The following is a 14,526-nucleotide window of genomic DNA, read 5'->3' on the forward strand; positions in this document are numbered from 1 at the left end:
TGTAATTCTCCTTAGTCTGTACTCACCCCTGAAGATGTGAATTACACAAAAGCGCTTGGGAACTTCGTGTTTTCTATTTCCTTGTGGTGATCAGCATATATATATATATATATATATATATATATATATATATATATATATATATATATATATATATATATATATATATATATATATATAGATGGTAATGGCAGTGGAAGCGCCCCTTTGAGAAAAATCCCGAACCAGCACAAGAACACTCAAATCTACTAAACAAAATGAATTGTCCGTGACCCGTGGAAGGATAGCGTCTGTGACTGGGATGAATGAGACACACTGTAAAATTTAGACACTCATATTCCCTCCAACACTACAAACACAATCAAATAATGGTACACCAATATGCGCACCTCTTAACTTGAACTTAAAACACTACTCTGGGGAATAAAAGTTATACATGATATAGAAATTATTAGAAACTCAGGCAACAATAAATTTGAAGTATTAAGAAATGTTGCTTGCACACATGAAACAGGCCTTAAGGGCTTTCACAAAATAATATCAGTCACTTAGGAAATGGTATTAAAAAATAAGAAATTAAATACTCTACCATGAATAGGCCTTAAGGGCACTCAACAAAATTATATCACCCCAGCAGATGCACTCTTCCTAACCTAACTTAAACACTACTCTGGGGAACAAAGGTTATACCTGAGATCAGAATTATGGAGAAAAATTAGATGCATTAAAAGAATCAAATCACAGTATCACTCTGGTTCCAGTTAATGACACAAACATTCAAAAAACACTTCTATCAAAATTATTTAAGAAATATTAAACTACACACGTCAAGATAATATCAGTAACTGAGATATGATATTAACTACGGAATAAGGAAGATAAAATGTTCCTCTAGGTATCTCCTAGAGTCCTAGACTCATGGTCTCAGTGTGTAACCATTAATTTACTCAGATAGCCTCAGTGTACTCCCAGTGCGTCCATGGGCAGGAAGAGAGAACGCCAGCAGGTGTCTATGGCCAGTAGGTAACACTTCTAGCTGACCGAGGACACGTGGTGTTGTGCACCCGAGTGGTAAGAACTGATCACCCACTGCTCATGCTGGTCCCGTGTCGTTTTAGTTGTCGGGAGCACTCGTTCACTCAACAGATCCTTTGCTACCCCGCTAAACAGAGACAGGCCTACACTGATCGGTCCAATGGCGACAATCGCCACCCTCAATCATCAACGGCAGTCTCAAATGGCAGTCAATCTCTCTCGCAGTCAACTCCGGTCAACTCCGGTCAACTCCAGTCAAGTGGGTTCTGACGGAAACCCTGAAATGAACTCACTGTTAGCTCTAGTTAACTTTACCACTGCCCTATCTAACCCTGTCTGAGATTGAATGAGACTTACTTGTTATACTGCAATAGCTCAGCACAGGTGACTATTTCTGTGACGGACGCGCAGGGACGTCTTATCTGCCTGACTGCTCCCCGCGACTGAGGGCCAGCCAGCGTCGCGTCCTCTCAAGGCGTTAGCTAATGCCTACGTGACATATTTTCCGCCTAACTAATAACTCCTTGGGACACCCGTAACATTATTCAGACTGATAAACGATCTATAATAATTTCAAATTCAATAATAGTACCTTACTTCATGAATCGCATCATTATTAATTCGGTAAATTACATTTAATATCATATAGGCCTAGTTCCGCAATCTCTCGCTATGAGCAGGCAACGCTCTTTTCCCTCCCGCGACCTTGAACGCTCAGTGTTGCCAATGGCGGGGCATTCGAAATTACTCTGAAATTTCTGAGTATTACATATATATATATATATATATATATATATATATATATATATATATATATATATATATATATATATATATATATATATATATATATATATATATATATATATATGCTATTAACCACAAGGAAAGAAGAAAACACGAAGTTCCCAAGCGCTTTCGTGTAATTCACATCTTCAGGGGGTAGTACAGACTGAATATTAATTACAAAAAGCAAAACACCTATTCCCAATGATTATCAACATACCTGAATCACGCTTGCACCTACATTGATTTACTTGCATATATATATATATATATATATATATATATATATATATATATATATATATATATATATATATATATATATATATATATATATATATATATATATATATATATATATATATATATATATATATATATATATATATATATATTGATAAAATCACACGGGAAAATGGAAACAACTCCGTTGTTTCCATTTTCCCGTGTGATTTTATCAAGATTTATCTTATCCACGTTTTCATTGTGGATTTACATGATATATATATATATATATATATATATATATATATATATATATATATATATATATATATAAACATTGCAGTTCAGAATCAGACAACATAAGTACAATATCAGAACAGCATCCCTCGAGTCTTCAAAGAATGTAGGGAACAGAATAGTGGACCCCTTGTAAATTTATTTACAAAATCATTAGACACCGGAGTTGTGCCAGACTTGTGGAAACAGGCAAATGTAGTACCCATATTCAAAAAGGGAGACAGAGCATCAGCGTCAAATTACCTGCAGATCAGTTTGACTTCAGTTGGGGGAAATTTCTTGAATCAATTATAGCAGATAGCATCCGATCGTATCTAGAGAAAAGCAAATTAATCTACGACTCTCAACATGGGTTTACAAAGGGAAAATCTTGTCTAACAAATCTGCTGACTTTTTCTAGGAGAGTCTTCGAGGTAGTAGATAATGACGAAAATTACGATGTTATTTACTTAGACTTTAGCAAAGCATTTGACAGAGTACAGCATCAGAGGCTTCTGAGAAAAATTAAGGCTCATGGTATCGAGAGGAAAGTTTTAAATTGGATAAAATCATGGCTCACCAATAGCACGCAGAGGGTCAGCGTAGATGGTGTTAATTCTGAGTGGGGCCGTGTAACCAGTGGGGTTCCCCAGGGGTCCGTACTAGACCCACTCTTGTTCATAATCTACATAAACGATCTAGATACTGGGATCAGCAGTGACATAAGCAAGTTTGCGGATGACACCAAAATAGGGGGCAGATTAATTCAGGGCAGGATGCAAATGCATTACAGGAGGATCTAAATATACTGCAGGGGTAGTCTGAAAAATGGCAAATGAAATTCAACACCAGCAGGTGCAGCGTACTTAATATTGGAAGAACACATACTGACAGTGTATACAGCCTTAACAACATCAAGCTAGAGAAGTCGACTTGTGAAAGAGACCTCGGGGTACTTGTAAGCCCGGACCTACGGCCTAGAAAACAGTGCGTTAATGTTCGAAATAATGCAAACAGAGTATTGGCTTTTATATCTAGAAGTGTAAGTAATAAGAGTGCAGAGGACTTATTGCAACTATATCTTGCGCTAGTCAGGCCGCACCTCGATTATGCGGTTCAGTTCTGGTGCCCTTATTATAGAATGGATATCAATTCACTAGAGTTGGTGCAGCGAAGAATGACGAAAATGATTCCGGGACTTAGAAACCTTCCATATCAGGACAGGTTAAAGAAACTTAACTTGCATTCCCTAGAAAGACGAAGAGTGCGGGGAGATATGATAGAAGTATTTAGGTGGGTGAAAGGAATCAATAAAGGAGATATAGCTAAAGTTCTTATAATATCCAAGCAGGATAGGACTCGGAGCAACGGATTTAAGTTGGATAAGCTTCGGTTTAGGAGGGAGATATGAAGAAACTCGTTCAAAAATAGGGTGGTGGACGAGTGGAACAAGCTTAGCAACTTTGTAGTAAGTGCTGGAACTCTGGAAAGTTTCAAAAGGAGGCTAGAAAGATTCATGGACGATAGAGAGTGGTAGTAACTCTCGATAGGAGCTGCCATGCACAGTAGGGTGTGTCAAGACATCTTCAGAGGCAACTGGATTACATGGACAGAGAGAGGCTTAAATATACAGGGTGACCTAAAAACATGAGGTCAGGTCAAAATGATGACATCCACTAATCCCCACACCAACACACACGTAGAGGAGCTTAAGATAAGGGTGGTGACGTGACTAGCCAAGTCAGGTCAGAAAAAAGGGACCCACAAAATAACTATCATACATTTAGATCAAAGGTTTTCAAAGCATTTTTAACCTTGGGCCACTGACAAATTAATTTATGTAACATATTATCAGTTTTGAACTGACCATCACTAAGGTTTATTGATTTTAATTCCTTAATCAAACTAGCTTCAACAAGAAGTCTTTCTGTGACACAAGATGATTTGAATACTTCTAAGCTTTTTTCCCAGGCAATGGGGTGATTATTATTCCTAACATGAACGAACAAGGCACTGCTTGGGAAAAAAGCTTAGAAGTATTTAAATAATCCTTTACGTCCTATCGTGAGTTCTGTGGGTTCTGTTACTTACAAATTATCCAAGTGGCTGGTAAAGATGATATCCCCTCTTACAGGCCAAATATCTAAATCACATATACGCAATACCAGGTCCAAAATGGTCAGGTCTCACCCTCCTCTGTATATATACACCTTGTTTTGTATTTCTCTTTAGTCTGTACTCACCCCTGAAGATGTGAATTACACGAAAGCGCTTGGGAACTTCGCGTTTTCTTCTTTCCTTGTGGTTATCACCATATACCTAGATCACGCGCACCTACAGTGATTTACTTGCATATATATATATATATATATATATATATATATATATATATATATATATATATATATATATATATATATATATATATATATATATATATATATATATATATATATATATATATATATGTATAATTAAATATTGCTATGAGATAACTAAGACAACCGTTTAAAGACGAAGATTGCCCTCGAAATATAATGTTTCGTTTTCCGGGTCGCATGACTGTGTGGTACAACATGTTCCCCCTGTCTGTGTGATACAACATGTTCCCTCTGTCTGTGTGGTACAACATGTTCCCCCTCTCTATGTGGTACAACATGTTCCCCCTGTCTGTGTGGTACAACATGTTAACATAAGAATGGAGGAAACTGCAGAAGGCCTATTGGCCCATACTGGGCAGTCCCGTTTACAAGCAACCCCTATTGCTCATATCAGCATCCAACCCATGTTTGAAGCTATTCAGCGTATTCGAGTTAATGATGATATTTGGTAACTTGTTCCATTCATCCACTACTGTTTCCAAACCAGTGTTTACCTATTTCACGCCCAAATCTAAATTTGTCTAATTTAAAACCATTGTTACGAGTTCGCTCCTGGTTGGATAGTTTGAGTACCTTTGTAAGGTCCCTTTTGTTTAGCCCTGACTTCCACTTATACACCTCTATCAGGTCGCCCCTCGCTCTACGTCTCTCGAGGGAGTGCAAATTAAGATGCTTTAACCTGTCTCTAAACTCAAGGATCCTAATGCCCGGGATTAGTCTTGTCATTCTCCTCTGAATTCTTTCCAATGATTCTATATCCATCCTGTAATACGGTGACCAGAACTGAACTGCGTAATCCAGGTGTGGTCTCACAAGCGCAAGATGCAGTTTTAGGATGACCTCGCTAGTCTTGTAACTAACACTCCTTTGAATGAACCCAAGTACTTTATTAGCCTTGTTACGAGCAAAAACACATTGTTTACTTGGCTTAAGGTTCCTACTTATCATTACTCCTAAATTTCTCTCGCAGTCGGATTTCTCTATGGCATCGTTTTTCATCTGGTATCTGGTTTCCCTGTTTACATCTCCTATACTGAGTACTTTACATTTGTCCACGTTGAATTTCGTCTGCCATTTTTCAGACCATTCGAAAAATTTTTTTAGTTGTGTAGTTTTGCGGAGTCCTCGTCATATTTAATAACACGTCCTATTTTAGTGTCATCACCAAATTTACTTATGTAGCTGTCTATGCCGATATCTATGTCGTTTATGTATATAATAAATAATAATGGTCCAAGTACTGAGATTTGGGGAACTCCACTTGTGACTTGCTCCAATGGGACTTAGTGCCGTTAATGCTCACTCACTGTTTCCTGTCCTGTAACCACGCCCTAATCCATTTAAGGATGTTACCATTGATGCCATGTGCTTCTTCCTTTCTAATTAGTCTTTCGTGGGGGACTCTGTCGAAGGCTTTGCTAAAGTCGAAATATACCACATCATAATTGTGCCCCTCGTCCACCGATTCGAAAACTGATGAAAAGAATGTTAATAGATTAGTTAGACAAGAACGTCCGCTTGTGAAGCCATGCTGGGAATCATTGATCAATCGGTGCTTCTCCAGGTGATTTCGTATAGAGTTTGAAATGATTGCTTCCAGCAATTTGTCTACTATTGATGTTAGACTGATTGGGCGGTAGTTAGAGGATAGTGATCTATCCCCCTTCTTGAAAATCGGTATAACATTCGCTATCCTCCAGGATTCTGGTACTGCACCTGTTTTTAAGGACATGTTAAACAACTTTGCTAATGGCATACTAAGCTCTTCCTTCCATTCCTTTAACACTCTGGCAAATATCTCATCGGGACCAGGTGACTTATTAGGCTTTAGTTTGTTATTTGCTTACTCTGTCTATGTGGTACAACATGTTCCCCCTGTGTGTGTGGTACAACATGTTCCCTCTGTCTGTGTGGTACAACATGTTCCCTCTGGTCTGTGCTACAGGCCAACATGTCTCCTCTGTCTGTGTGGTACAACATGTTCCCTCTGTCTATGTGGTACAACATGTTTCCTCTGTCTGTGTGGTACAACATGTTCCCTCTGTCTATGTGGTACAACATGTTCCCTCTGTCTGTGTTGTACAACATTTTCCCTCTGTCTATGTGGTACAACATGTTCCCCCTGTGTGTGTGGTACAACATGTTCCCTCTGTCTGTGTGGTACAACATGTTCCCTCTGTCTGTGTTGTACAACATTTTCCCTCTGTCAGTGTGGTACAACATGTTCCCCCTGTCTGTGTGGTACAACATGTTCCCTCTGTCTGTGTTGTACAACATTTTCCCTCTGTCTATGTGGTACAACATGTTCCCCCTGTATGTGTGGTACAACATGTTCCCTCTGTCTATGTGGTACAACATATTCCCTCTGTATGTGTGGTACAACATGTTCCCTCTGTCTATGTGGTACAACATGTTCCCCCTGTGTGTGTGGTACAACATGTTCCCTCTGTCTATGTGGTACAACATGTTCCCTCTGTCTGTGTGGTACAACATGTTCTGTCTGTGTGGCACAGCATGTTCCCCTGTCTGTGTGGTACAACATGTTCCTCTGTCTACGTTGTACAACATGTTCCTCTGTCTGTGTTGGGTACAACATGTTCCCTCTGTCTACGTGGTACAACATGTTCTCTGTATGTGTGGCACAACATGTTCTCTGGTTCACGTGGTACAACATGTTCCTCTGGGTCTGTGTTGTACAACATGTCTCTCTGTCTGTGTGTTACAACATGTCTCTGTCTGTGTGGTGCCAAACATGCTCTGCCTGTGTGGTACAACATGTTCCTCTGTCTGTGCTAGGCCAACATGTTCCCTGGTCTACGGGTACAACATGTTCCCCTGTCTGTGTGGCATGCAACATGTCTCTCTGCTCCATGCGGTACAACATGTTCCCTCTGTCTGTGTGGTACAACATGTTCTGTATGTGTGGCAGTGCACAACATGCTCCTCTCTGTCCACGCAGTACAACATGTTCTCTGTCTACGGGGTACAACATGTTCCCCTGTCTGTGAAGTACAACATGTTCCCCTCTGTCTACGTGGCACAACATGTTCCCCCTGTACAACATGTTCCCTCTGTCTGTGTGGTACAACATGTTCCCCCTGTATGTGTGGTACAACATGTTCCCTCTGTCTACGTGGTACAACATCTTCCCCCTGTCTGTGTGGTACAACATGTTCCCTCTGTCTATGTGGTACAACATGTTTCCCCTGTCTGTGTGGTACAACATGTTCTCTCTGTCTGTGTGGTACAACATGTTCCCTCTGTCTGTGTTGTATAACATGTTCCCCCTGTCTGTGTGGTACAACATGTTCCCCCTGTCTGTGTGGTACAACATGTTCCCTCTGTCTGTGTGGTACAACATGTTTCCCTCTGTCTACGTGGCACAACATGTTCCCCCTGTCTGTGTGGTACAACTTGTATTCCTCTGTCTAGGTGGTACAACATGTTCCTCTGTCTGTATTAATTTTAACATGTTGTCTACATTGGTACATGTTTCCTGTGTGGTACAACATGTTCCCCCTGTCTGTGTGGTACAACATGTTCCCCCTGTATGTGTGGTACAACATGTTCCCTCTGTCTGTGTGGTACAACATGTTCCCTCTGTCTGTGTTGTACAACATGTTCCCTCTGTCTACGTGGTACAACATGTTCCCCCTGTCTGTGTGGTACAACATGTTCCCCCTGTATGTGTGGTGCCTCAAAGTTAAAATGAAAGTCGAAAAATATGGTTTTGCCACATATAGACATATACACCAAAAATACGTAAACACAAAAACTAACACACACTCCAGCTTAAGGAATATCACAGTGCTCTAGTCATTTAGAAACTAATAAAACATTTTGAAGCTTGCACTATTTATTGTCAGTCAACCATTTATTCACTACATGAGGAGTTTTATACTGGAAAAATACGATGGGCGATGATCTCGAGGCAAAATATAAGAGCGCTGAGAGTCAGTCCGGTGACTAGGAGCACAAACATCCCCTGGAGTGTGGAGAAGAGCGCTAGATTTAAATAACATTCCTACGATAAATAAACGAATAATGATTTATAGTTTTATGTAACTCATGATAGTTTATTATTATTATTATTATTATTATTATTATTATTATTATTATTATTATTGTTAGTATTTTTATTATTACTATTAATACTATTATTACTATTATTATTTTTATTATAAGTAGTAGTAGTAGTAGTAGTAAAGTAGGATATTTAATATTAAGGTAATAAAATGGTGGCGAAGGTATAGCTATTGGGGGAGGCTGGAGGCCATACAATTAAAAAAAAAGTATAGTAGTGGTAGTGGCAGCAGTAGTAATAGTAGTATTGGTAGTTCCTGTTGCATTCAATAATTAATATTATTGTTACTATTACAGTGATGATCATCATTTTTTTTTAAATAGAGTATAATATAAATATTTTACCCAAAGGTTTTCCACGGAGAGAGAGGTGCTGACAGTGATCTTAGTCGGAGGGAAGGAACACGTTGTGAAGTTTGGTATTTGTTGTTTAATCCACTGGTAGTACAGCCCAGCTTCAGTTATTGACATGACCCTGTAGAAGATGATGACAAATAAATATAGAACCAAAGATTGATGTTTTATAATGATAAGAACGGTTAGATAGATAGACCAATATAATAATGTTTTATGCACTATGATTGTTTGTACATTCTACTTATTACAGGAACAAGAGGACTGTTCTTTTGACCAATGAGAGCTAAGGCAGATGGCAGCAACCTCTCTCTCGACAAGTAGAAGTCACAACGACCTACGGGAGGTACAGGTGTATTAGTATAGTATTAACTGCAACTGAACTATGATTACATACACGCACACATAACTTATATATATATATATATATATATATATATATATATATATATATATATATATATATATATATATATATATATATATATATATATATATATATATATATATGAAATCCTTTGATAATTCTAAACCGCAATGTCTCTATGGTAAAATGTCAGACTCTGCATATGCCCCCTTGTTCGTGACTGGTGCAAGTACATTAAACATAGTCCAGGCATTCTAGAACACGTCAGACAATCAATGGTGCGATGTGTACAGGCCTGCATTGAGGCAGAAGGGGGCAACTTTGAACATTTCATTTAGGTTGTAACAAAGAGGGGTCACACTGTACAGATCTATGGATAAATGATTACAGAAACCTATAGGGGTTTCAATTCATATTCACTCTCATTAATACAACATCTTAAATATATTATAACATGGAAACTATGCAGAATCTAACATTTTACCATAGAGGCATTGTGGTTTAGAATTATCCAAGAATTTCATCCTCCAATTTAATTATCCTCTTTGCTGAATCACCCTGTATATTCACCAAGACAAATATAAGTCTTTGAAGGATTGACCTAAGTGACCACCTCTCTCACTTAAGAACATAAGAAATAAGGAGTCTGCAATAGGCCGGTTGGCCTGTGCATGGCAGCTCCTGTCGAGAGTAAATTATAATGCTGTGATATACATAATTCACTGTACAAGGACAAACCAAACGAGTTGACCATCTAAGAATAACAAAGAAAGTAGTTGAAACCTGTTTTAGAGACGTCTCGGCTAACGATCATACTAATGATGATCTCGTTGTTTATAAGAACGTGGTCGCCTCGCCTCACCAGGGTGTCGGCGCTGTGGAAGACCTCAAACAATGTCTGGTACTTGATGCCTCCCCTTGACTCCGTTTCGGCCACTTCACGGTATATCCCAGACTCCACTGACTTGGAGGAAAAAATGTGGTGAAATTCACACATAATGCACAGCCACTTTCACACTGATATTAGGTATTCTGCTATAGTACATTTTTGTGCAAGTACAGGTTTAAGAATAAGGCTACAGTAATATTCATATGGTGATAATATCGTAAGGTCTTACTTGACCAAGACATGACAGAAACGCACCTAAGTCTTACTAAGCTTCCCCTATATAAATTGCAATTCATATTTAAGTGGGTACATACATCAACTTATTAAGAGACAGATACCTACAAGTGCTCGTACCTTGATATATTCAACAACCTTTGAGTTGCTCTGCCAAATCATAGTTGTCGAGGGGCTGTCTAAAAGGTCACGAAGGGTTTGGTATGGCTGTTCGATGTGTCTTACTGCGAGTACGGACATGAGAGTCCCGGCGTAGCTCTTGACCAGCACGAGTGACATTAACATCCAAACAGCGAACACAAGACGCCTCCACCACCATCCAGACACCATGTAGTCTGTGGCACCGATGTAATAATAATAGTATTGTTGGTAGTAGTGATATAATGAGTTTTAAGCCTAAGGTTCTTATACGAACTATTGAATGACATTATTCCCTGAGTACAATGTCTTCGAATTTAAGGATATTGATCATCGTATTCAAAATGTTAAGATCAAGGAGACTAGTGATCAAGTCGTTGCACTCTATAGACTAAGTTATTGTACTCAAAGGGATAAGTTGTTACACTCAAGGGGTTGTTAATGTATGCGAGGAAATATTTCTCTAGGGGAAAGCTAAATAATTGCATTATCGGCATTGGAATCGGTAGCCCACTGGAAGTATTAAACATCAGGGGTCGTACATCTATTGTTTCTCATTTCGCCGTCTAGGGAACTATAGCTTGCAAACACTAAAGATAACTACGGTTTCCCCCACTCGACCTCTAGTGGACCCCCTAAAAAAAGATTCTTGAAAGATAAAAAATACAAATAAAACTCTTTTGCTTAAAGAATAAATGCAGCTATTATTTATAAAAAAATAATTCATATACAGTAGGTGTACAGTTGTCAATATGTCATCCTCGATCGCTGTTGCCTATTTAATCGCATGTTTAGTTTAGACAACCTAGTGTCATTTTACATAAAATATTTGTTTGAAACAAGAAAAAAATCAGAACAGACATCTAAAAATTAGCTTATATTTTTTTTAATTTTACCTGTACATAGTTATTATCTAAAAAAAAAGTGTATTGGTGATATACTGATGGAATAATCATATCTTTGGAAAAAAATCCGGAATACTCATCACACACACATGCTTTTGAGTGAGTGTGTATATGTGTTTATGAGACAATATACCAGTATTAGAATCCTTGTGAAATAATGAAAGTTTCAGATACAATCCCCTTTCTTGTTCCAGGCGCCACTAGTTAGATCATGAAGCACTCCCAGTCCACCCTTCGGTAAAGGGTGTACATAACTAACTGTTCAAGTTGGGTAGGTGTAGGCGACTGACTGCAGTCCAGGCCCCCTCTGCCCCAGGGAGGCTTAGTATAAAGTACTGTCTCTAATGGGTAGTCATGCCTGTGGACTCTGCTTACACTTCTACTACTTTTCGAAGATCAACACAAGGTGGAATTTATACTTAGTTAGATCGCTTAGTCATAACCGATTAAACTAATTTGGATGGGCATTATCACATTCAAAAGCAATAAACCTGTGTACTTAATGAGTCAAATATCGTTCTGGACAAATTCAGAAAATATTTTTGTCACGTAGGTAACCGCATTAAATTAAATTGACTTTGATGATCGGATCGTTTAATAAAGATATTCAGTGTTGGTCCTGGAGACGAAAGAACAATCTTCTAGTACAAATTCAGCAAGCTTGATAGTGTGGGATGAAGGGGCAAGACAGACGCTGGTGATTACTGGTGTCACTGTCATACGATATAGTTCACTGGGAAATACATCCTTCGTGAGATCCATATATGTCAAGCACTTGTTTATGATTTGTTGATACAAACCTTACCAAGGAAATAATTCCTTGGAGAGCTGTATCCCTTAGCACAAGTGCTCTCTTTATGGCAAGGACCTAAGACTTACCTTGCTGCAGTAAGATACGAAATAAACTAAAGGAATTCGATGTCCAGTTGTCATGTTTATAGTCGTTTCGAGAGAATGAAGAAGACAAGAGGAACATCACGACTGGCAGCATCAACATTGTCGTCAGGATGGCCACCCACACTAACGGCGCCAGAGGTGCGAACAGGAAGCCCCACGGGTCGATTTCTGGCCGCCCTCGACCAGCGAAGATCCTTGAGTATAGTATAGTTAGTGGCATGGTAAAATCCACCACTTCAGCCCGTGCAAAAGACAAACTCACCGGGTCAGCACAAAACTCCGCTTCCTCGGTGGGTAAAAAACAAAATAAACATAAGAAAGACTATGTTGCCGTTGTTGTATATACAAGTATATATATGTATATATATATATATATATATATATATATATATATATATATATATATATATATATATATATATATATATATATATATATATATATATATATATATATATATATATATATATATACTATAGTCCGTATGCATTTCATAAATTTAATACGGGCATCTCTGTATCCTCATATGCTATGATATAATAAATATGAAATTGATATTTAAACGGAATGTCACTACAAATACTGTACTTTGGGTAACACAAACACAAGCAAATTTACCTATAATAAACGAATATAAAATTGGCAACAATTGTAAATTTTAAAGGCCGGAATCACAGTTTCTTACTTTCATGCGATTTACAATTTCGTCGCGATTGATGCCTCACCCCCACTTACCTCCCTCACCACTATGCCCATCAAGCCTGACCAGGACCCATCAGTCTGCTTGGAGCCGAAACTGTTGTCAGGTGGAACCACGTATTTGTATCTGTAGAATAATTAATATCCGTCTTAGATGAATTCCCCTATCAATCGTCTGAAACTGTTTTCCACGGTGAAGTCGATTTGATACATATGTGACAGTGAGGACTGTGCATGATGGTATCTAGTGGAGTTAATTAGGACAGGTTTAAAAGTATATTTAATTCTAGCAAAATTTTCCACTAATCTATCTTCTCTCAATCATTCAATCAATCAATCAATCTATCAATCAGAGTACCGTCCTCATGTCTGAGGGTTGGCTGCCACAGTCCTCCACTGCAAACGTTTTCGGGTTGTTTCCCCCTGGCTCTCCTACCCTAAACTTGTCCAGTAATATTTGTGTTATTATTCCCTTATCCTTAAATATAGGACCAAGTATCTCTTTTTTGTTCTTTTCTTTTAACAATTAAAACACTTTCCTTGAAGTCTTTGTTCACCTAAGTACTTCATTTGTTTTCCTGTCAGTGTAAATTATTTCTTAACATATGCCTATAACACCACATTTTATAGGCCCCCAGTCTCTTTATGGTGTCTGCTGAAACGGTCTCTACTTTTGACACATGCAAAAGTCCTTTCCACACTACATCCTTGACCACCGTAGGGTCGAGACCTATTCAGGCGCTGTTCCTGCTGAGCATTGGCCCCACTTGGCCAATGTTCGGCCCATTCCCCAAGTCCCTCTCCCTGACCCATCCTCACCACCAGGATATCAGCATAATCAAAAGTGACAATTTCGTTTCGGAAAGAAGTGGGATCAGTGTTGAACAGTGATGAACAGTGTTTAAGCCAGTGAATTCAGTACCATACAGTACCAGTGAGAGCCGTGACAGACCAGTGAGATACTGAAGCACCCCTGGGAACTGACCACCATCTTCTGGCTAGGAGGTGCTAATCAGTCCACCATGGGAACAACAGTGGGTCGGCTTCACACCTGACTACGAGATAACACAACACCACCCAGCAGGGTGAGGTACTGTGACACCACCCCACACCACCTGGTGTCTCCATGACCACGTGAGGTCCTTCATATCAACACCCGAGGACGAGTTACTGCACTACGTGAACACCACACCATCCGGTGCCCCCATAAGAACATAAGAATGGAGGAAACTGCAGCAGGCCTATTGGCCCATACTG

At 38.9% G+C, this 14,526-nt stretch overlaps 1 protein-coding gene across 1 annotated transcript; it reads right to left on the bottom strand.

Annotated features, from left to right (window-relative positions):
* Positions 1-8,546: 8,546 nt before the first annotated feature.
* Positions 8,547-13,417, bottom strand: LOC121870252 (probable glutamate receptor). Its single transcript, XM_042372037.1, has 7 exons — positions 13,306-13,417; positions 12,553-12,856; positions 10,751-10,965; positions 10,291-10,471; positions 9,378-9,477; positions 9,132-9,261; positions 8,547-8,688 (listed from the first exon to the last, which is right to left on the bottom strand). The coding sequence occupies exons 1-7, from the start codon at positions 13,324-13,326 to the stop codon at positions 8,599-8,601; spliced, it is 1,041 nt and encodes a 346-aa protein (XP_042227971.1). The 5' UTR covers positions 13,327-13,417; the 3' UTR covers positions 8,547-8,598.
* Between the last annotated feature and the right edge of the window lie 1,109 nt (positions 13,418-14,526).

The sequence above is a fragment of the Homarus americanus genome, unplaced genomic scaffold (genome assembly GCF_018991925.1).
Source record: "Homarus americanus isolate GMGI-L3 unplaced genomic scaffold, GMGI_Hamer_2.0 scaffold19886, whole genome shotgun sequence".
Lineage (NCBI taxonomy): Eukaryota > Metazoa > Arthropoda > Malacostraca > Decapoda > Nephropidae > Homarus > Homarus americanus.